The 24,958-nt window shown below is 39.8% G+C and overlaps 1 protein-coding gene across 1 annotated transcript in view; it reads right to left on the reverse strand.

Moving 5' to 3' along the window:
* Positions 1-24,958, reverse strand: part of TBC1D32 (TBC1 domain family member 32) — a 248,526-nt gene that overhangs the window by 56,763 nt on the left and 166,805 nt on the right. Inside the window, exon 27 of the mRNA XM_066248097.1 lies at positions 22,853-22,936. Coding sequence (XP_066104194.1) covers positions 22,853-22,936 — 84 coding nt within the window. The remainder of the gene's footprint in view (positions 1-22,852; positions 22,937-24,958) is intronic.

Here is a 24,958-nt window from a genome sequence, read left to right on the forward strand (position 1 = left end):
GTATATGTGCCACATCTTCTTTATCCAGTCTTCTATTGAAGGGCTTTTTGGTTGTTTCCATGTCTTGGCCACTGTGAACAGTGCTGCAATGAACATGGGGCTACATGTGTCTTCACGTATCAATGTTTCTGAGGTTTTGGGGTATATACCCAGTAGAGGGATTGCTGGGTCATAAGGTAGTTCTATTTGCAGTTTTTTGAGGAACCACCATACTTTCCTCCATAATGGTTGTACTACTTTACAGTCCCACCAACAGTGAATGAGGGTTCCTTTTTCTCCACAGCCTCTCCAACATTTGCTATTACCCGTCTTGTTGATAATAGCTAATCTAACAGGGGTGAGGTGGTATCTCATTGTAGTTTTGATTTGCATTTCTCTAATAACTAATGAAGCTGAGCATCTTTTCATATATCTGTTGGCCATTTGTATCTCTTCCTGGGAGAAGTGTCTGTTCATGTCCTCTTCCCATTTTTTTATTGGATTGCTTGTTTGTTTGTTGTTGAGTTTTATGAGTTCTTTGTAAATTTTGGATATTAGGCCCTTATCTGAGCTATCGTTTGAAAATATCAGTTCCCATATAGTTGGCTGTCTGTTTATTTTGATATCAGTTTCTCTTGCTGAGCAAAAACTTTTAATTCTGATGTAGTCCCATTCATTTATCTTTGCCTTCACTTCTCTTGCCATTGGAGTCAAGTTCATAAAATGTTCTTTAAAACCCAGGTCCATGATTTTAGTACCTATGTCTTCTTCTATGTACTTTATTGTTTCAGGTCTTATATTTAGGTCTTTGATCCATTTTGAATTAATTTTAGTACACGGGGACAGGCTGTAGTCGAGTTTCATTCTTTTGCATGTGGCTTTCCAGTTTTCCAAACACCATTTGTTGAAGAGGCTTTCTTTTCTCCATTGTGTGTTGTTGGCCCCTTTATCAAAGATTATTTGACCATATATATGTGGTTTTATTTCTGGGCTTTCTATTCTGTTCCATTGGTCTGAGTGTCTATTTTTCTGCCAATACCATGCTGTTTTAATTATCGTGGCCCTATAATATAGTTTAAAGTCAGGTATTGTAATGCCCCCAGCTTCATTCTTTTTCCTTAGGATTGTTTTGGCTATTCGGGGTTTTTTATAGTTCCATATAAATCTGATGATTTTTTGTTCCATTTCTTTAAAAAATCTCCTAGGGATTTTGATGGGAATTGCATTAAATTTGTATATTGCTTTGGGTAATATGGCCATTTTGATTATATTTATTCTTCCTATCCAAGAACAAGGAATATTTTTCCATCTCATTGTATCTTTTTCGATTTCCCTTAACAATGCTTTGTAATTTTCATTATATAGGTCCTTTACGTTCTTTGTTATGTTTATTCCTAGGTATTTTATTTTTTTTGTTGCAATCGTGAAGGGGATTATTTTTTTGAGTTCGTTTTCTAATATTTCATTGTTGGCATATAGAAAGGCTATGGACTTTTGTATGTTAATTTTGTATCCTGCGACCTTACTGTATTGGTTTATTGTTTCTAATAATCTTTTTGTGGAGTCCTTCGGGTTTTCGATGTATAGGATCATATCATCAGCAAAAAGTGATAGCTTTACTTCTTCTTTTCCGATATGGATGCCTTTTATTTCTTTGTCTTGTCTGATTGCTCTGGCCAGAACTTCTAGCACCATGTTGAATAAGAGTGGAGAGAGTGGACAACCCTGTCTTGTTCCTGATTTAAGGTAGAAAGTCCTCAGTTTTATGCCGTTTAATAGGATGTTGGCTGATGGTTTATCATATATGGCCTTTATCATGTTGAGATATTTTCCTTCTATACCCATTTTGTTGAGAGTCTTAAACATAAAATTGTGTTGTATTTTATCAAAAGCCTTTTCTGCATCTATTGATAAGATCATGTGGTTTTTGTTCTTTGTTTTGTTGATATGGTGTATTACGTTAACCGTTTTGCGTATGTTGAACCATCCTTGAGATTCTGGGATGAATCCCACTTGATCATGATGTATTATTTTTTTAATATGTTGTTGTATTCGGTTTGCCAGTATTTTGTTTAGTATTTTAGCATCTGTATTCATTAGAGATATTGGTCTGTAGTTTTCTTTCTTTGTGCCATCCTTGCCAGGTTTTGGTATGAGGGTTATGTTGGCCTCATAAAATGTGTTTGGAAGTATTGCTTCTTCTTCAATTTTTTGGAAGACTTTGAGTAGAATAGGAAGCAAGTCTTCTTTGAATGTTTGATAGAATTCACTAGTATAACCGTCTGGGCCTGGACTTTTATTTTTGGGGAGATTTTTAATAGTTTTTTCTATTTCCTCCCTGCTGATTGGTCTGTTTAGGCTTTCTGCTTCTTCATGACTCAGTCTAGGAAGGTTGTATTGTTCTAGGAATTTATCCATTTCTTCTAGGTTATTGTATTTGGTGGCATATAATTTTTCATAGTATTCTACAATAATTCTTTGTATTTCTATGATGTCTGTGGTGATCTCTCCTCTTTCATTTTGGATTTTATTTATTTGAGTCCTGTGTCTTTTTTCCTTGGTGAGTCTTGCCAAGGGTTTGTCAATTTTGTTGATCTTTTCAAAGAACCAGCTCCTTGTTTTATTGATTTTTTCTATAGTTTTTCTGTTCTCTATTTCATTTATTTCTGCTCTGATTTTTATTATCTCCTTTCTTCGGCTGGTTTTGGGTTGTCTTTGTTCTTCTTTTTCTAGTTCCTTAAGGTGTGAAGTTAGGTGGTTTACTTCGGCTCTCTCTTGTTTGTTCATATATGCCTGAAGTGATATGAACTTTCCTCTTATTACTGCTTTTGCTGCATCCCAGAGATTCTGATATGTCGTATTTTCATTTTCATTTGTCTGTATATATCTTTTGATTTCTGCGCTTATTTCTTCTTTGACCCATTCATTTTTTAGAAGTGTGTTGTTTAGTTTCCACATTTTTGTGGGTTTTTCCCCCTCTTTTTTGCAGTTGAATTCTAGTTTCAGGGCTTTATGATCAGAAAATATGCTTGGTACAATTTCAATTTTTCTAAATTTGCTGATATTGTCTTTGTGTCCCAACATATGGTCAATTCTTGAGAATGTTCCATGTACACTAGAGAAAAATGTATACTCTGTCGCTTTGGGATGAAGTGTCCTGTAGATGTCTATCATATCCAGGTGTTCTAGTATTTCGTTTAAGGCCACTATATCTTTATTGATTCTCTGTTTGGATGACCGATCTAGAGCCGTCAGCGGTGTATTGAGGTCTCCAAGTATGATTGTATTTTTGTTAGTTTTTGTTTTAAGGTCAATAAGTAGCTGTCTTATATATTTTGGTGCTCCTTGGTTTGGTGCATATATATTAAGGATTGTTATGTCTTCTTGATTCAACTTCCCCTTAATCATTATGAAATGACCATTTTTGTCTCTGAGTACTTTTTCTGTCTTGTAGTCAGCATTATTAGATATGAGTATTGCTACACCTGCTTTTTTTTTGGGTGTTGTTTGCTTGGAGTATTGTTTTCCAGCCTTTCACTTTGAATTTGTTTTTATCCTTGTTGCTTAGATGTGTTTCTTGTAGGCAGCATATAGTTGGATTTTCTTTTTTAATCCATTCTGCTACTCTGTGTCTTTTTATTGGTAAGTTTAATCCATTTACATTTAGTGTAATTATTGACACTTGTGGGTTCCCTACTGCCATTTTATAAATTGCTTTCTGTTAGTTTTGTATCTAGTTTGATTCTTCTCTTTTGTTTTTCTATCATTTGTTTTTGTTTGTTTGTGTTCCATACTTCTTTCCTCTGTTGCTACCTTTTTTAAGTCAAGTGTTTTTGTGGTGGTTTTTTTAAGGGTGGTTACCATTAAGTAATGAAAAGGGTACCTACCATATTCATTGTAGTACCCTATCTTATAAGTATTTCTGCACTTCATCATCCTTTGCTACTGTTAATCTCCATCCTCTCCCCCCTTTTTTTCCTTTGTTGTCACAGTTTAAGTTTGGTTTTATTGTGTTCTTGGTGGAGCTGTTACTTGTGGTGTTGTTTTCTTTTGTTCTTTGAATCTGGTTGGAAAATCCCCCTTAGTATTTCCTGGAGTGGGGGCTTTCTGTTGATAAATTCTCTCATCTTTTCTGTATTTGTGAATGTTTTTATATCTCCTTCATACTTGAAGGATAGCTTTGATGGGTATAGTATTCTTGGCTGAAAGTTCCTCTCTTTCAGGGCTTTAAATATTGGGGTCCACTCTCTTCTAGCTTGTAGAGTTTCTGCTGAGAAATCTGATGATAATCTAATAGGCCTTCCTTTATATGTTGTACTCTTCCTTTCCCTGGCTGCCTTGAGAATTTTTTCTTTGTCATTGGTTTGTGTCATCTTTATTATGATGTGCCTTGGAGTGGGTTTGTTGGGGTTAAGAAAACTTGGTGTTCTGTTTGCTTCTTGAATTTGAGGCTTTAGTTCCTTCCACAGGCTTGGGAAGTTCTCGTCTATTATTTGTTTGAGTATATTCTCCATTCCATTTTCTTTCTCTTCTCCCTCTGATATACCTATTATTCTTATGTTATTCTTTCTGATGGAGTCAGACAATTCCTGTAGGGCTTTCTCGTTTTTTATTATTTTTGAGTCTCTTTCTTCTTCTCTCTGTTGTGCCTCAAGTTGTTTGTCTTCTATTTCACTAATCCTATCTTCAATCTGGGCTGTTCTGTTAGCTAAGCTTGTTACCTCGTTTTTCAGCTCGTGAATTGAGTTTTTCATTTCTGTTTGATTTGTTTTTATAGTTTCAATTTCCTTGGTAATATATTCTTTGTGTTCATTGAGTTGTTTTCTGATCTCCCTATATTGCCTTTCTGTGTTTTCTTGTATATCTCTGAGTATTTTTAAGATTTCTATTTTAAATTCTCTGTCATTTAGCTCCAAGGCTTCCAATATGTTAAGTCTTTTCTCCATAGATTTTTCCACATCTATTTGTGTTACCTCTCTTTCTTTTGTATCCATAATATTCGATTTCCTCTTTCTTATCGGCATCTGAGGGTGGTCTTATTGATAGCACTAATTAGAATTAATAAAGAGTAAAAAAAAAAAAAAAAAGGGTAAAACACCCCACAAAAAAAAACAGTAATAATTTATTATTTCCCCCTTTTTTTCTCTCTTCTCTTTCCCTCCTCTCCCCTCCTCAGGGAAATATCGTGCATATAATGGAGGGCCTGATTTGGGGTGAAGAGTTCAAGGGGCAAAAAAAAGGGAGTAGGGACCTACTAAATGCAAAAAAAAAAAAAAAAAAAAAAAAAGGAAGAAAATCTTAGACAAGCATAAGATGATTTGCTTGTAAGTGATGGTCAACTAAGAGATATAATGAGAGGGATAAGAGGGAATCAGAAAAAAGGACCAAAAAAGAATAATAAAGAAGAAAAAATAAAAATAATAAGTAAAAATCTGTTGTATTAAGTGGAGCGAAGACTAAATACAATGGAGACCTTGGGTTGGGAGGACCCAAAATGCCACAAAAATAAACAAACAAGAGAGAAAATAAAAATAAAAACAAAAGCAAAAAAGAGAAATAAAACCAAAAAAAAGCCTTGAGTCCCAAATTAACTAATTTGTTCGTGATTGAGGATTATATGGGAGGAAAGTAAAATGAGAAAAGAAAAAACGAATAGAAAAGAAAAAATAAGAAAAAGAGAAAAACGAAGGAAGAAATAAAATAGGAGAAAAAAACAAAATAAAGCAAGACAAAAGAAAAAAAAAACAAAAGAGGAGAGAGTGAGAGTTGAGTGTTTTGGAGTATTACCTTAAAGGAGGGTGAGGATGAAGAAGAAAAATAAAATGCAACACTCATGGGTAGTGTAGTTCAAGAAAGGGGAAGCATAAGATGGGCAGAGAATAGAAGGACCGAGGTGGAGGAAATAAAGGCAAAAAGATAGAAGAAACAAGCAACGACAACAACAACAACAACAACAAAAAAAAATTAGTGGATCAAGTTGTAAAGTCTGTGGGTTTTTCTTGATTTTGAGAGGTTAACTTCTTCCTTTTTCTTTTCTCTCCCTCTTCCTAGTCGGTGACTCTGTACCCCAGGCTCTGCCCCTGTGTCACTCTTAGTTAGGGATTTGCAGTTGATGGGATTCTATGGCAATGTCATATAATTGGCTTTAGTCTTGCTGGAAGTAAAGGCTTGTTGGCGTTTGCAGGGTCCAACGATGAGAGAGTTTGCTTTCCTGGATTCTCTCTCCTAGTCCCCCCTTTCTGAATTAGCAGCCTGGTGATCCAGCTATAAGGCTGCAACTGCTTCTGCCTGGGGAGTAAGAGGCTCAAAGAGCTGGGAAATCCCCACTCTATCCCCACTCAGTGCAAGGCTTTGGGAAAGACTCTGAGAGTCAGGGCCTCCAGTGTAATCAGGCGGGGGTGGGAGTCAATTGTTGTCAAGGTGACTGTTCAGCGCCTATCATTTAGTTGGACCTCTCAACCCAGGCTTTCCACACTTTGTAGCCTGTTTTTGCAGGGAAGAAGAGGCACTAGTCTCTGCTTACGACTAGTGTAGTATAGACCTTATTATCTGCCAAGTCCTTCTTGTTAGCGTTTATCCCTGAATATGGAGGCTCTATCAATCAGAAGTTGCCCCCGCCCCTTTAGCGAGAGGCACTAAAAAATATCACGCCTCTTGTCCTGGATCGCTGAACTGAGAGAGATCTTATCAATTAGAACCGAGGGTGCGCAGATTTTATGGGTTAAGCTAATTTCAGTGATTGGGTCGCAGCTGTGTTTCAGAAGGTATTTTAGGCTGCCTGCGCGCACCCCTCCCCCAACGCTTGATTGTTAGCTTGAATGGCTGGGTGAGGTGCCCCGCCCATGGAGAGAATCTCCCAAGCCTCTCCCGCTCGCCCCGCCGCTGGCGGCTGGACCGCACCAGGCGCAGGATAATGGAGCCCCCTGGGTGTGCGGGCCAGCAGGGCGCCCTGGGCGCGTGGAATGCCCAAGGCACGCGCGCGAATGGGTGCTCAGGGCACCGGTGGCCGGCGACCCCCACTCGCAGTGTGCGGGCTGCTGGGAACGTCAGCAGTGCTCAACCGGACCGGGCGCGCGCGCGGCGGCTCGTGGCGGTCGCTCGCGGTGGCGGTTCCGCGGGGGCTCGCGGCAGCTCGCGGGCTCGTGGCTGCGAGCGGCGGCTTGCGGTTCCCAAGTATACCCCATAACCTTTTAAGACTAAGATCTTCCCAAACCCTTTTACAACTAAGATCTTCCCCATACCCTTGACTGTTGCATTGTGGGGGTGGTGCATTCTTATGAGGATTCCCGTTTATGCCTCATATGTGTGACTTTGTATCAGATACTTCTTTATTTGCATATTGCTCTGCACTATATAATAAAGCAGACCAGGAGCTTTGCTTTTGCTCTGGCTTGCTATCAGCTAGCACAGACCTCCCGATCCCATCCTTATTCTAAGTTTATTTCTTCATTCACACTGTTGTCACTCAGGACCTGGACATTTATGAGTTGTGTTGGTTTGCAGCACAAAATTAATGAACAAAATAGAAACAGACTCATAGATACAGAGAACAGACTCACAGCTGTCAGAGGAGGACAGGGGACTGGGTGAAAAAGGTGAAGGAATTAAACAAAAAATAAAATAAAATAAAAACATCACCAACAGACAACAGAACAGTATGGTGATTACCAGAGGGAAAGGAAAGTAAGGAGAGAGGTAGGAGAAGGTAAAGGGGATAAATGGTGATGGAAGAAGACTTGACTTGGAGGGGAAACACATAATACAATATACAGGTGATGTATTCTAGAATTACACCCCTGAAACCTATATAATTTTTTTTTTGTATTTTTCTAAAGTTGGAAACGGGGGGGGGGGGCAGTCAGACAGACTACCACATGCGCCCGACTGGGATTCACCTGGCATGCCCACCAGGGGGTGATGCTCTGCCCATCTGGAGCATAGCTCTGTTGCAACCAGAGCCATTCTAGAGCCTGAGGCAGAGGCCATAGAGCCATCCTCAGCACCCGGGCCAACTTTGCTCCAATGGAGCTTTGGCTGAGAGAGGGGAAGAGAGAGACAGAGAGGAAGGAGAGGGGGAGGGGTGGAGAAGCAGATGGGCGTTTCTCCTGTGTGCCCTGGCTGGGAATCAAACCCAGGACTCCTGCACGCCAGGCCAACGCTCTACCACTGAGCCAACCGACCAGGGCCTATATAATTTTATTAACCAATATCAACCCAATAACTTCAATTTAAAAAAGCGGGCAGAGCACCTGGAAAGATTTCCCTATTAATAGACGTATAAAGACATATTTTTTAAAAAGTGAAGAAAAGATTTTTTCAGTACAGAGAACTGCAGGGGAGGTTGAAAGTTTAGATTAGTCCTTGAGAACACTGGATGATCAAGCTAACAATGAACACTAAAAGCATCACTAGATAGCACTGAAGGTCTAGGTAAAACTTTAAGTTTTAGGCTAAAGAAACAACAGTATACATACACACAAACACACAATATTAAGGGAATTGTCCAAAATCACATATTATCTAGTGGTAGAGAGGACCAAAAGCTAGGTCTTCTTAACCACATATCACGATTTTTCTTTCCCTCCCATTACATATTGGTGTATTGCATACTATCAACATAAGCTACTTAATTCATAGATACATCCAGTCCTTTAAATGAACCTTTCTGATAAACTATAGTACACCATGATAACAAGCTATGGGGGATAAAAGATAAATCATACATCATGTCCTAAAAGAACTTTCCATGTAGTGTCAAAGATAAAATTTGTATAAAGATAGCTCTTATTTTTGAAAGTGCTAAGAGGAATATGAATGATATAGATAAAATATTATGTGAATTCAGAAGAGGGAGATATTAAGAAGACATCTAAAATGAACCTTAAAATATGGGTATACTTGAGATGTACAGAGATAGGGAAGAACAAACTTACATATCACTATTATCAAACATCTACTCTTTGGACCAGCAAAAATTCATCTTTTAGCACTCTTAGAGTTAAGATAACCTACTTCTGGTTTATCTAAGAGTTTCATGAGATTAGCATTAAAAGTCTCATGCCCAGGAATTCCTCACAAGACTAAGAAAACCAGACTGGTTGGTCACCTACTGAGAGTGATAATTTTCTTAAAGAAAAAGATAAATAGGTGATAGCTAGCTAGCTAGCTAGATAGATAGATAGAGATAGATAGATAGATAGATAGATAGATAGATAGATAGATAGGAATAAATGCCAATTAACTTCAAGATAAAATACATCTGAGTTTTACTTATTTAGATCTGAATATAATCTTAGCAATACTGTTACATTTTGCCTATAATGACAACAATCAAGCTATATGGCATTTAGCTTAGAATCCCTTGCTATTTATTACTCTTACTGTACTAACATATGTACCATCTATCCCTAGTGGAGAATGATACCAGTTCTGACTTCTAGCAAGAAATTAACAAGAGAAGACAATTATTCATTGTCTTCTCCAGGTTTTTCAAATTAGTGAAGTAGGAATTTCCCCCCTATCAATCACAGGGCTATGAGGCACCATAAGTCTCAAGTAGAGGGAAATAAATCCAACACACAGGAGAGGAAAAAAAAGAGAAAAAAAACACATTGCTAAGGACAACGCTACCCTATTTGCATAAACCAATGATTCTGCCTTATTTTCTGCTTAAACAAAAATAAAAGTTTGGTTTGATTTTTCATCACTTGGTACCAAAAACATATATATTACAAATTATTCTCACTCTCACAAAAATAATGGCAAATTTTTAAAACTATTAATTATTATTCGTATATTCACCATAATTTCAAGTTCTTAGTCTTATCAATGCCATTTTTTTATTCAGCCATAATTTGACAGAGACAGAGAAAGAGTCATAGAAAGCAACAGACAGGAAGGGAGAAAGATGAGAAGCATCAATTCTTCATTGTGGCACCTTAGTTATTCATTGATTGCTTTTCATATGTGCCTTGACTGGGGGGCTACAGCAGAATGAGTTACTCCTTGCTCAATCCAGTGACCTTGGGCTTTAAGCAACCTTTGGCCTTAAGCCAGCAACCATGGGGTCATGTCTATGATCCCACGCTCAAGCTGATGAGATCGTGCTCAAGCCAGATGAGCCAGTCAAAGTTTGAAACTTTGACAACCTCAAAGTTTCAAACATGGATCCTCTGAGTCCCAGTCCAATGCTCTATCTACTGCACCACTGCCTCGTCAGGCTAGTCAGCCATAATTTAAACACAGTTTTTGCCAATGTCCACTAAAACCCAATCAATTTAGTCATTTAGGTAATGACCAGGTGTAAAGCCAGTTGCCATGGCCACCATCACAACCACCTGGGCCATACAGGTTTGTATTTGATTCTGACAGATGGTAATGAAACAATGGAGCCAAGAACTTGTGGGCCATTAGTTTTAATCCTAGCTTGCACCCAGTAGGCAAGAAATACACACAGTGGGAAAACACTTCCCTTTCCATTCAGGGCCTCCAAAGCCATTGACCTTTCCGAATTTCCTGGAATCAAAGTTTCTACCTCACCAGTCTTATTCACCTCATTCCCCATCTCCTCTCTGCACAAACTGGCTTCTTTTTCAGCACTCTGCCATCTTGGCTGTTCTCCTCTTTTCCACATAGCCTTTCTCTACTCTCCTCCAGCATGGGCTCCTCTGCCCCATATTATAGTGTATAAATCAAAACCTTTAATCCAATAAACAAACAAGGAAGTCTCTAATACAAAGTCACTTAGGGTGGGAAAGGCTTAGTCTTAAAACTAAGCCTTAGGCTATAACAACCCAGCCTGCTTACAGCCTGTACCCCACACCCAATGGAAACAATAAGTGAGCAAACATGTATATCATATTTACAAACTTATTTGACCAACATCAGGAAGCTCTTTTTGTTTCAGTACCTCACCTATAATATTTTATAATTAATTATATTTTAGTTTCCCAAGTTTAAATATGTAAAATGTTAGTGCTATAGTGTTGGTAACTTTGGTTGATTTTGCAAAATTTATATAATTTCAATATAATAAACATTATGAATTTACATATTCCAATAGGTATGGTACAGACCTACCTGCCATCAACTATCACAATGTAATATAATGATTGACTTTTATAAACTATTGCTGAACAGTTTTAAATTAAATTGAATAAAAGAATTTCAACACATATAAAATTGGATTGTGTAAAGCCAGTATCCATGGTCACCATCACAGCCAGTTCGCACTGGATTTGGACAGATAGTAATGAAACAACAGAGCCAAGAACTGGTGGGCCATTACCTTTAATCCTAGCTTGCAACCGGCGGGCAAGTAAAAACACACACTGGGCTCCAAAACCCACTCATTCAGTGCTCACAAAGCTACTGACTTATTCGAGTTTCTTAGAATCAAAGGTTTCTAACCTCACCATTTTTTTTTTTTTTTTTTTTTTTTTTTTGTGGCAGGGACAAAGAGAGTCAGAGAGGGACAGATAGGGACAGACAGACAGGAATGGAAAGAGATGAAAAACATCAATTCTTTGCTGTGGTTCCTTTGTTGTTCATTGATTGATTTCTCATATGTGCCTTGATTGGGGGGTGGCTACAGCAACCGAGTAATCCCTTGCTCCAGCCAGTGACCTTGGGCTCAAGCTGGTGAGCTTTGCTCAAACCAGATGAGACCGAGCTCAAGCTGGTGACCTCAGTGTCTCGAACCTGGGTCCTCTGCATCCCAGTCCGATGCTCTATCCACTGTGCCACTGCCTGGTCAGGCCTAACCTCACCAGTCTTATTTACCTCTGTTCCCCATTCTCTTCCCTCTGTACAAACTGGCTTCTCACTCAGCACTCCACCATCTTGGCTGCTTCTCCTGGCCTCCTCCACGTGGCCTTTCTCTACTCTCCTCTCTAATGTTAATCTCAGAAACCGAGAGAAAGCATGCTCCTGGTCTGCCCACTTTATAGTATAAAACCAAAAACCTTTATTCCAATATACAAATAGGGAAATCTCTGATACAAAGTCACTTATCTGAGGCATAATTGGATTCCTTATAAGAGTGCACCACCCTACATCATGCAATAAATCAAGGGTGGTGGGAAAAGCTTAGTCTTAAAACTAAGCCTTAGGCTATAACAACCCGGCCTGCTTACAGCCTGTCCCCCCAATACAAACTATAAGTGAGCAAAGATATATATATTTAAAGACTTATTTGACCAACAGATTATTAAGCACGAAAACAAAAAAGAAAAAAAATATATATATATACCAGTGTGCTTATAGTAATACTAATTTTAAGGTCGGTGGATAATGGGGGATGGTCACATGGGGAACCCAGGCCCAGGGACTTTGGCTAGGACTGCCCACAACCAAGTGCGCCAAAAGAAACTTCCCAAGAGCCCTTTGGAAAGGAGCGACACATCCATCAGCCAGTGAGATTTCACCACATCATATCAACTCGACCACCCTAGGGACCCTTTAAATATCTCTCACGTGGGTCACCTCTTGCGACTTGCCTAGCCTCTGTCCCTGGGGTTAAGGAACCTTGTCAGGTGGGAAGCGCTCTGTACTCAATAAAGCCTTTTATTATTCCACACTTCATGGCTCCGGCCCCTCCTCCTTTCTTGGCAGGGAAAAATACCTTACATTTTGGTGCTAAAACCTGGGAGGAGTTGAAGTCTGCAAGAACCGCTCCTCTTCCCTTCCCCTCCGAGAAAGAACCAGGATCTCCAACCTTCCACCCACTTTGGGGCACAATGCGGTAAGTCCCCTGCCTTCAACCTTCCCCTCAGTTTTTTCCAAGACTCCTTGTCTAAAACTGTAGCTATGTCAGGGACCTCTTTCCGTCCGAGTGCATGTGTGCCCATGGAGATGTCCCGAGCACATCCATTTTTCCTTACCCGTCCGTGGCCAGAGCTTGAGTTTTGGTACGCTGATACTCAACTCTGACCACTCCGAGGACTGAGGGCAGCCGTGAGGGCACAGGAATTTTCCTCCCTAAAGAAGAAGAAACTGTTCTTCTTCTCCACTGTAGCCATGCCACAGACCCACTGGATTAGTCTCCTGAAGGAACTTTCAGTTTTAATACCCTCACCAATTAAATTACCACCAAAAAAGCTGGGAGCTGGTTGGAGATCCCTTACATTCAGGGCTTCTAGTTATTCATGTGCCCATCCTTAATCTCTGTGCCACCTGTTCCACTACACAGGCTTGATCTTTCCTTCTCCGTGGACTCCCAACTCTTTCCCCCTCCTGCCTGACCCCCGGGGCTGTCCCTCTCTGTTCCCTCTGCAGACCTCTTTTGCTTGGGTCTCTTCTCTCTGAGAGCCCTCTCCCCTCCCTTCACAAAATTCTGTTTCTTATTCACCTGCAAATACCATTCTCTCTTTCTCCTCCCCTGCTGGCCAGGGCCCTCCCTTCTCCACTGTGTTCTTAAGTCCCTCCTCCATCAGGTCTTTCTACACCTACTACTGGCTCTTACACCGGTTTGCAGGACCCCAAGGCCCAGCCTCAATTTTCCTGCTGGAAGTTCTGGCCCTATCCTGCCACTGGCTCTGGCATTTCTGGCTGGATCTGGGTGCTGGGCTCCCTACGAGCCCCCCTCCTCTTATTCTCAACCCCCAAAATCCTATCCAGAACCTGTGAACATGGCATTTAAAGTTTTTAATGGTCCCAACTAGTAGAAACAGGCCAAGGCTGTTTGCCAGGCCCACATGCAGCAGAAGGTAATGCTCCAAACCCAAACTCTTGTGGCAGCCATGAGGCCAGTAGAGCAACAGAGGCAAGGTACAGGAAGTGCCCGACCCAAGTCCAAGCCACAAAGAGAAATCCCACCAGCAGCTTGCTTTAAGTGTGGCAAGCAGGGTCACTGGTCCCGGCAGGGCACCTTCTCGTGGCTGCCCACTGAACCCTGCCCTGACTGCAAGCAGCCCAGTCACTGGTGGAGCGATTGCCCCTTTGGGCAACAGGCTTTTCCTCAGCGTCTCTACATGGAGGACAAGCCATCTGAATGAAAAGCCAGGCCAGCCAGGGAGGAGCACTGCTCAAACTCCTAGGACATGGCCTGGACTCAGAGAACCCAGTTGCAGCAAGGTATGCTGGAACTAGTGGGTAAGTCCATCTCATTTCTTGTGGACACGGGGGGCTACTTCTCTGTTTTGCCATCACACTCTGGACCTCTAATTCCCTCACAGGTCTCAGTTATGGGAATGGATGGGATCCCTTACTTTCCCCTTTTTACGTCACTCCTGACATGCAGTTTTGCCTCAAGCTTGCCTCCATACAGGATCTCTGGCAGTTGGAACCACTGGACTCCATCCATCTCCAGCTCACCAAAAGTCTAAACCCTGCAAATCCTCCTAATACTCCTCTTTTTTAAAAAATCCTTACAGGACCACATCCGCAAAGTTCCTCCAGTCATGGCCAAACAGATGTTCCTCCTGACAGCCCTCAAAGCCACTACCTTCCAATCTCCCCCTCCCCACGATGCCCCAATCAGCAGGAAGTAGCCAGATGAATAAACGGCGCCCCTTTTCTATTTAACACAAAAGGTCAGTATGTAAGGTCAGTGGATAATGGGGGATGGTCACGTGGGTAACCCAGGCCCGGGAACTTTGGCTAGGACCACCCACAACCAAGCGCGCCAAAAGAAACTTCCCAAGAGCCCTTTAAAAAAGAGCAACACCTCTATCAGCCAGTGAGATTTCACCACATCATATTAGCTTGACCACCCTAGGGACCTTTTAAATATCTCTCATGAGGGTCACCCCTTAAGACTCCCCTAGCCTCTGTCCCCAGGGCTAGGGAACCTCGTCAGGCAGGAAGCACTCTGTATTCAATAAAGCCTTTTATTATTCCATACTTCATGGCTCCGGCCCCTTCCTTCCTCCTCAGTGGGGAAAAATACCTTACACTAATGTTGAGTGAATGAGTAGATGACAAATAAATGAGTGAACAAACATCCACTGAACAACAAAATAAACTGTTTTATATATCAAACTAGATGGAAGGTGGGGATGGAAATAGATTTGGACTTAAGTATCTTTTCTGTATATTGAAATCAACTAACAAATGGTTAACTCCCTAGTTGTTGAGCCTGACCTGTGGTGGCACAGTGGATAAAGCGTCAACCTGGAAATGCTGAGGTCGCCGGTTCAAAACCCTGGGCTTGCCTGGTCACGGCACATATGGAAGTTGATGCTTCCAGCTCCTCCCCGCTTCTCTCTCTCTCTCTCTCTCTCTCTCTCTCTGTCTCTGTCTCTCCCTCTCCTCTCTAAAATGAATAAATAAATAAATAAATAAGTTGTTGAAAAATGTCAAATAATGACACCTGTATCCTAGTTTCTTAACAATGCCTAATTCAATTTCAGCATTAGCATTCAATCAGCTACCAGTCATTTAATTATAAATATAATAATCTCAGAACTAAATGAGTTCAAAACATTTACTTAATACTGACTGATATCACTCACTCTGGTTAAGCAGTTTTGTTCTATTTTTGGTTGGCAAAGCTGGCACAGAGTAGTGGTAGGAGAAATGAAATCTATTCTGCCTGGCACTTGGCTAATGGTGTGGAAAAAATAAATTTTGGGAAGAGTAAAGAATTTCTCCACTAGCAGACAAATCCGCGGTTGAAGAAGCAGTGACTGCCTATTTTCTGACTCTCCCTGAAGTTCTGAAGGGACAGAACTCTCAATCACCCAAAGAAATCAACTGGTCAGTATACTTTCTCCTAGGTCCCTTTTTCCCTACAGTCAGTCTGCAAATTCTGTTGCTTCTTTTTCAATATGTGACTGTATTTATACATTTTATTCAATTCTTACTGACATAAAACTCAATTCCTGGTGACAAACCTACTGTTAAGAGCCTATCTCCTAACTGGCAGTTCATGTTATTTAGTCGAAAGCATTTCTTTTTCCATGTCTTTAATTATGCAAATACTCCTGCCAGCAAGAGTTTTCCCCTCTTCTATTTCTTTCATCTGTAATAGCCCAGGAGGCAGTACCAGAGCTATTCTTCCTGCTCTATTTTCACTTCCTCCTCTTATCTTTCATGAGGGCACTAGTCAACAACTATCACTCTTTCCACTAAAGGCCTGCAGCACTCACAACAAAACCCCTCATTTGATAATAATCCGGTGCATACAGCATACTTCAAGGCCTTAGCAGGCTGCTTGAAACAAAGTAGTCAGCTAAAAATATCACTTTTTGCCTGACCTCTGGTGGTGCAGTGGATAAAGCATCGACCTGGAAATGCTGAGGTTACTGGTTTGAAACCCTGGTCAAGGCACATATGGGAGTTGATGCTTACAGCTCCTCCCCCCTTCTCTCCCTCTGTCTCTCTCTCTCTCCTCTCTAAAAAAAAAAAAATATATATATATATATATATATATATATATATGTTTTCCTTCATTTCTTTATTTTCTATCTTACTATATGCTGCATTTTACTTAATCCATCATTTTAGGGGTATGCCCTATCTGTATTCCTTGAGGAGAGGGACATTCATGTTATATACTGTAAAGCCAGTGACCGCGGCCACTATCACAGCTGCCTGGCCCATGCACGTTCACATTGGATTTGGACAGTCGATAAAGAAATGACAGAGCCAAAAACTGGTGGGCCATCATCTTTAATCCTAGCTTGCACCCAGGGGGCAAGTAAAAACATACACTGGGCTCTAAAACCCACTCATTCAGTGCTCACAAAGTTACTGACTTATCTGAGTTTCCTAGAATCAAAGGTTTCTAGTTCACCAGACTTATTCGCCTGTGTTCCCCATCTCCTTCCTTCTCCCTGCACAAACTCTGCACAAACTGGCTTCTCACTCAACACTCCGCTATCTTGGCTGCTTCTCCTGGCCTCCTCCACATGGCCTTTCTCTGCTCTCTGCTCTCTAATGCTAATCTCAGGAACCAAGAGAGCAAGCTCCTGTTCTGCCCCCATTTTATAGTGTAGAAATCAAAAACCCTTAATCTAATATACAAAATAGGGAAGTCTCTAATACAAAGTCACTTATCAGAGACATGATGGGATTGCACCATCCCACATCAAAAAGGGTGGGAAAGGCTTAGTCCTAAAACCAAGCTCCAGGCTACAAGGATCCTGCCTGCCCATAGCCCACCCGCAACACAAATTAACATCACCTGGGCAGCTCCATCTTTAACAAAGTGAGCATAATATATTTATCTGCCCAACAATACCTACTTGCAATTATAGAACATATTCACAAACATGCTCCATAAATGTAAGATAGAAAAGAGCAAATTTGCCAAATACCCACAGAATGCATAAAGGTATTTAACTGCATATATAAAGTTTAAAATTATTTTAGTAGTCAAAAGACAGAACAATGCAATTTTTAATTTTTTTCAGTCTTTTTATTAACAACATAAAGAGAAAAGAAATTACATTTAAAATTAAAGTATTTGCTCCCCAGAAAGGACTACTTACTTAGGTTAGCATTTTAAAGAAGCCATTAGAATAGTAGAAAATCCCCAACTTGTTCTAGGGATTTGAGCCAACAAAATATTAATGTCTGCTAAGATTTGGAAAGATACCTGTACAGATTACAAACTGTAAATGTGTAGAACCTTCTCTGTTTGTTCTTTCCTCTTTCTTCAAGGGGATAAACAGCTAAACTAATTTGATTTTTCCAGATTTGCAGATTTTATAATGGACTGAAATCCTGAGGGAGCTAACAACAGATGGATGACTGTGTTATTCTAATTTCAGCTACCTTAGGGTTTAGCAAGCTGTCATTTTAAAGAAGACAATCAATTTCTCATTTCAAGAAACATGAAAAAATGTTGATTATATCTATCCAGCATTTGCTTTGAAACATCCCTTATATCCAAACAGTTTTTATTTATTTAAAGTAAATAAAGTAAAATTTTATAATAGCAAACCATTGTTCTATCAGCCAAAAAACAATTGATAAAGAATGAGAGTATTTAAAGTTATAGGAAAAATACAATACCACCATGTTGAAGAAAACAAGCTTACTATATTATAATAATAAATACTAAATAATCAATCAGTAGGAAGCCACTTTGTTTCTGGCTGGGGTAAAGCCATTTGCTATGCCCACTGTCACAGCCGCCTGGCCCTTGCAGGTTCGCATTAGATTCGGACAGTCGGTAATGAAACAATGGAGCCAAGAACTGGTGGGCCATCATTTTTAATCCTAGCTTGCACCTGGCAGGCAAGTAAAAACACACACTGGGCTCCAAAACCCACTCATTCAGTGCTCACAAAGCTACTGACTTATCCGAGTTTCCTAGAATCAAAGGTTTCTAGCTCACCAGACTTATTCACCTCTGTTCTCCATCTCCTTCCTTCTCCCTACACAAACTCTCCACAAACTGGCTTCTCACTCAGCACCCCACCATCTTGGCTGCTTCTCCTGGCCTCCTCCACATGACCTTTCCCTGCTCTCCTCTCTAATGCTAATTTCAGGAACCTAGAGAGAGCAAGCTCCCGGTCTGCCCCACTTTATAGTGCAGAAATCAAAACCTTTACTCCAATATACAAAATAGGGAAGCCTCTGATACAAAGTCCACCCCACATCAAAAAGGGTGGGAAAGGCTTAGTCCTAAAACCAAGCCCCAGGCTACCAGGATCCTGCCTGCCCACAGCCCGCCCCCAACACACATTAATATAATTGTACCCATTCCAAGAATAAGGACAACTAATATCATCATTTAGGAGACGGGCTTCCATGTGGGCAGTGCCATCTTTAACAAAATGAGCATAATATATTTTATCTGCCCAATAGCTGTACTCTAAAATTCAGAGAAATGTTGTTTCTCCAGTTTCCAGAGAAACAGGAGCCTTTAGAGAATTTAAATTCACATTCAGGGTTTATCTGCCCAGTTGCTATATCTGAAAAAGATAACATGTGAGATCTCACTCAGCATAATTTAGAAGTCTAAGGGAGGACAGTTAAAAGGTACACTGAGCAATCAGGTAGTTGAGTGTATGCATAATGCATACAACATAATGTTAATTTTAGATTATCCACAAAAAGTATAAACCAAGAGAACAATGTGCCAAGGAAAGCTGCAGATATTGGAGATTGCTATGCTGAAGACTGGAGACACAGCCACTCTGACCATTCAAATATCCACATTACTACTGCATACTGATTTCCTCTTTTACTCATAGACATGATCATTATTTTTCACACATATTTTCAGGTTCATTTATAAAGTTAAAATTTTCTTCACAAATGCTTTTCTTCAAAATTGTCTTACAATTTGTTTTCTTTCTTATTTACTTCAATTTCCTAATTTTAAATGTAATGATGATGCCTACTTCAGAGAGTATTTATAGGGTTTAATGATATAATACATATCAAGTGTCCCAGCACACTATTTAACTCACAGCAAGCGCTAAACAGATATCTATTTCCTTCACTTACCTTAACTTCTAGTTAATACTGCCTGCATTTTCCTCTAATTTCTTTGTTTTCATTTTCTTATGTTCTCTTTTATCCCTTTCCCAAATCTACATTAGATGTTACTATATGTCAATAATTAATATATGTGCATGTGTGTATTTGAAAATATCAATATATTTACAATTATTATACAAATTTATTTGTGTGAACATAGATGCTTATGTAACAGTATGTATACTGAATTCCATAAAAATATATCAAATGCAGAGTGATATCAGAGGAATGGTGGTATGAAAGGTCTCCTTGGTCGCTCCCCTTGAAATTTCACAATTTTAACAGCTATAACTCAACAAAGGAACTGCAGCTTGGCACAAAGGCATGCCTGAAAGATCCACACGTTGATGCAACTAAAGGTGGACAAGTGGGAGTGGAAAGAAGCATGGAATAAGGATGCAGTCCTTCAGGCAAGAGCTCACAATAGGATTCAATCCAGAGAGGGGAGAAGTCCAGTTGTGTCTAGGTTTCCTCTTCCAGGAGGAGCAGATATTAGGTGGACATTCTCACAGAAGTGAACAACTAGCCTGACCAGTTAGTGGCACAGTGGATAGAGCATCGGCTTGGGATACTGAGCACCCAGGTTAAAAACCCCAAGGTCACTGGCTTGAGCACAGTCTCATCCGCCTGGAGTACATGCTTACCCAGGGTTGCTGGCTTAAGCGTGGAATCATAGACATGATTCCATGGTTGCTGGTTTGAGCCCAAGGTCACTGGTTTGAGCAAGGGTTCACTGGCTCCGCTGGAGTCCCGTAGTCAAGGCACATATGAGAAAGCGATCAATAAACAACTAAGATGTCACAATGAAGAATTGATGCTTCTCATTTCTCTCCCTTTCTGTCTGTCTGTCCCTACCTGCCACCCCTCCCCCTTGGTAAAAACAAAACAAAAACTAGAACAATGGCTAAGTTCATGCACCTGGGTAGGGAACACAGCTCTGGGGCACAACTTGCTATCCCAAAGTCTGCCCTCGGTCTGTCCACAGGCAGCACTCTAGGCAGAGAAACAAAGACGCAAAGCCCCACAGACCCTCCTTCCTGAACCTGCCTCCCTTCGCTTTTAATGTCAGAGTGCAGAGTACATCAGCAGCATACCCAAGAACTGACAATACAAAACTACTGATTCCCCTGAGCAAAGTGGGTGCTCTGTGTCTGGTCTCTGGTTAGGGTGCAAGTGAGAATGAGGGGAGGCCTGAGGCCACCTCTACAGGAAAAAAAAACAAAGAAGATGACCAGGCTCCCCCACCTGACCCTACCCCCCAAGCATCATGGATACACTGACAGCAGCCAACATTGCATTTGGAGTCAACCAGTATTTCACAGAACTAACACTTGTGATTCAATGCTACCTGACTTCAAATAATACTTCAGAGCCACAATAATCAAAACAGCATGGTATGGCAGAAAAGCAGATATACAGACCAGTGGAAAAGAATTGAGAGCCAGGAATAAAACCACATGTATATGAGCAAATAATTTTTGACAAAGAGTGCAAAAACACACAATAGAGAAAAGAAAGCCTCTTCAATAATTGGTGCTGGGAAAATTGGAAAGCCACGTGCAAAAGAATAAAACTGCACTACAGTTTGTTCCCATGTACAAAAATTAATTCAAAATAGATAAAAAACCTAAAGACAGGATCTGTAACAATAAATTACATAAAAGAAAACATAAGTACTTAACTGACAAACCTTGGTTGTAGAGAGCATTTTATAAATTTAACCCCAAAGGCAAGGGAAGTAAGGCAGAAATGAATAAATGTGACTATATCAAACTGAAATGTTTCAAACTAGAAAGTGGTGAGAGAAACTGACAACAATAATAAAGGCAGCCAACCAAATGGGAGATACTTGCAAACAACAGCTTTGACAAGGGGTTAATAGAAGGGCAAGTTGGCAAAACTGCTAACAGTTTAGTCTTCCTGAAAAATAAATATGAGGCATGGAGAGAAAGAGCATACTAGAGAGGAACAAAGGGCAAGAATAATTTAAGGACTTGGGTATCATAATAAGAGGCCTATACTTCATGCAGTGGTCAACAGTGAGCTTCTATGGGATAGAGGAATGAGTGTTTCAGATTTGGGCTTCAGAGGTCACTCTGAAGCAGCATAAAGAATACTTTTGAGGCCCTGGCCGGTTGGCTCAGTGGTAGAGCATCGGCCTGGAATGTGGGAGTCCCAGGTTCGATTGCTGGCCAGGGCACACAGGAGAAGTGCCCATCTGCTTCTCCACCCCTCCCCCTCTCCTTCTTCTCTGTCTCTCTCTTCCCCTCCTGCAGCCAAGGCTCCACTGGAGCAAAGTTTGCCGGGAAGCTGAGGATGACTCTGTGGCCTCTGCCTCAGGCGCTAGAATGGCTCTGATTGTGGCAGAGCAACGCCCCAGATGGGCAGAGCATCGCCCCCTGGTGGGCATGCCAGGTGGATCCCGGTCGGGCGCATGTGGGAGTCTGTCTGACTGCCTCCTGGTTTCCAACTTCGGAAAAATACAAAAAAAAAAAAGAATACCTTTGGAAAAAAAAAAAATCAGACTGCAATTAGCGACTCTAGGTAAAGAAGCTGTTGTAATACACTAGGCAAAAAGTAAAGGTGGCCTGAACTAACATAAAGGAGAGTAGAAATCAAGATAAGTAGATAAATTTGAGATATATTAAAAACATATAATTAACATGATTTGGTGATTGGTAGGGAAATATGGACTTAAAAGAATTCATCATTCCTCAATTTCTGGCTTAGATGGATGATTGTAATGCCCATCAAAACAGACAAGGAAAGAGGAAGATGTATATCAGTAAGTTATGATGAGGTGAGGTCCTCATTGAACATTTGGAATTTGAGCATTTCTGTAACCCATCCAGGTGATGTGTACCCATTAATCAGTTGTAAATATAAAAGTAAAGCTTATAGCAGATATTTGAGTACAAGATGTAAATTTAGGATCCTTCAGTACATGAAGTATATATAATAATACAAGCAGATGAGATCACTAAGGGAGAATAAAAGACATCACCTTTAGGAAAAACAATTTTTAAGGGGTAGACAGAAAAAAAAGATCAAAAAAGTTAGAAAGTTACAAGGAAAGTTACAGACATTTGCACAGAAGAGATAGAAAGACATCTGAAATGTATGAGAGATTTTTAGGAGAAATTTGTGCATATTTGTAATCTAATTACATGTCTCTATGAAACATTAACTATTTGTACACTCAATACTTTTCAAAATTCAAAATGTTTAAAATGTACCTGCATATTCTGGCCTGACCTGTGGTGGTGCAATGGATCAAGCGTCGACCTGGAATGCTGAGGTTGCCAGCTCAAAACCCTGGGTTTGCCTGGTCAAGGCACATATGGGAGTTGATGCTTCCTGCTCCTACCCCCTTCTCTCTATCTCTCTCTGTCTCTCTTCTCTAAAATGAGTAAATAAATAAAAATAATTTAAAATGTACCTGCATATTCGACTGAGGGGAAGTAGCATTCCGATGGGCTTTCAGAGAGATGAAACACAAATTTTTCAAGTAATTCTACTAAAGCTGTAATAAACAAGAGAATAATTAGAATACTAAAGAACAAGAACAATATGTGGTAATGCATCTGAACTTCCTTAGTTATGCCCTTAAGGGAGCCCAATTCAAAACACATACCATTTTAACATTCTTAACAATGTTTCAGATATAAATTAAATTTTAATAGCTTCACTGAGAACCTATGAATGTAAAATTGGAAAAGAATCATCTGTTATCTTTAGATACTCGAAGGATTACTTCAGAATTCGCTAAATGATTTTAGTACAGAAAGAAAATTACTAATTAGACTATAATATCATATCATAATTTGCACATACAAAAAAAAATGTGAACTCCAAAACCAAAATCAATGAACAACTCATGTCCTTTCAAAACCAGTACATATTATTTGCTTTATACACTTTGAAACTGAATGTATCTGTTTTAAAAAAACTGATCAACAGCAAGCTTGGCAGAGGCTGGAGGGAAAGAAAGAGATGAACAGGTAGGCACAGTATAGGATTTTTAGGGCAGTGAAGCTCTTCAATTCAATGAAAATACTATTACCTATATATCTCAAGAGATTAAATTCATGTCATAAAACACTTCTTAACTTTAAAAAAAAATGCTAAATATCACTATCCAGAAAGTAAGCAATAGAATATTGTTTTCTCTTATGTAGATCTTAAATGACAGACATTGAATTTCTATAAAGGATTTTAAATTATAAGCCTTTTATTTTTTATTTTATTTATTCTCTGGGATTGGACCATGATGGGAATAGACTATAACACCAATATTCATAATATTTATATGCCTAAAAGGAGACATGGGTTTTCTTGTGAGAGAAAACTAAAGGCCCACTCTTCAGGGATCCTTGGGTATTGACACTGTGCTCTTTCTCCCTTGTTTGGCGTTGCCATCACCATAGCTGGTTCCAAAACAAGGGCAGCTCAGTGCTCACTCCTTTTAAATTATATTTTAATTGTTTATCACTGTTAGCATATCATCAGATCACAAGAAAATTGCAATCATTTCCCAATAAATTCATCCTTCAGGTAACCATCAGATGTCTGCTCTTTGAAAACCTGCTTATTCAAGATTAACCAGGGTTCCCTCTTTCCTCTACATCCATTCAGTTAAAACTCTACAAAATGGGTTTCAAGCACTTTGCAATTGTACATCATCCAACCGTTCTTCACTTGTCATACAAAATGTTATAAGCACAATTTTTCTTCATGTTCTGACATAGTTCATGTTTCTTCTTTTGTACTTTTTTTAAAAATACATTTTGTATATAGATTCACAGAAAAGTTGCAAAGATAGCACATAGGTAGACAAGTTCCTTATTCCCTTCGTTAGAATAGGTCTGCTAGTGACAAATTCTTCATCTGAGAATGTCTTGATTTTCTCACTATTTCTGAAGGTCGTTTTCCATACAACAGAATTGAGGTTGGTATTTCATTGCTTTCAATACAAGAACGATGTCATGCCCTTCCTCTGTCCTCCATCTTCTCTGGTGAGAAGTCAACTGTCATTTGCATTGGTTATCCCCTGTAGGTAAGATGTTGTTTCTCTCTCTGCTTTACAGAGTTTTATCTTTGTCTTTAGTTCTCAGCAGTTTGACCATATTGTGTCTTGGTGAGGATTTCTTTAGATTTACCCTCTCGAGATTTCTTGAATCCACAGGTTTAAATCTTTGGCAAATTTGGAAAGTTTTTAGTGATCATTCTTCAAACTTGTAGTCCCAATCTCTTTCCAGGACTCCTGTGACATAAATGTTAGGTCTTTTGTGACAATTCCACGGGTCGCTGGGGCTCTCTTGATTTTTCAGTCTGTTTATTCTCTGCCAATATCTTCAAGTTCTCCGATTATTCTCTCTGTTCCCTCCATTTACTGTTGAACCCATCCATTGAGTTTTTAATTTTGGTTATAGTATTTTTCAATCCACTAAAATTTCCTTTTGGTTTTTTTTGTTGTTGTTGTTAATTCTTTGCTGACACTTTTTATTTTTAAATTTGTTTTAGGTGTTAAACAAATCCACGTGTG

This window comes from Saccopteryx bilineata, chromosome 12 (genome assembly GCF_036850765.1).
Source record: "Saccopteryx bilineata isolate mSacBil1 chromosome 12, mSacBil1_pri_phased_curated, whole genome shotgun sequence".
Classification (NCBI taxonomy): domain Eukaryota; kingdom Metazoa; phylum Chordata; class Mammalia; order Chiroptera; family Emballonuridae; genus Saccopteryx; species Saccopteryx bilineata.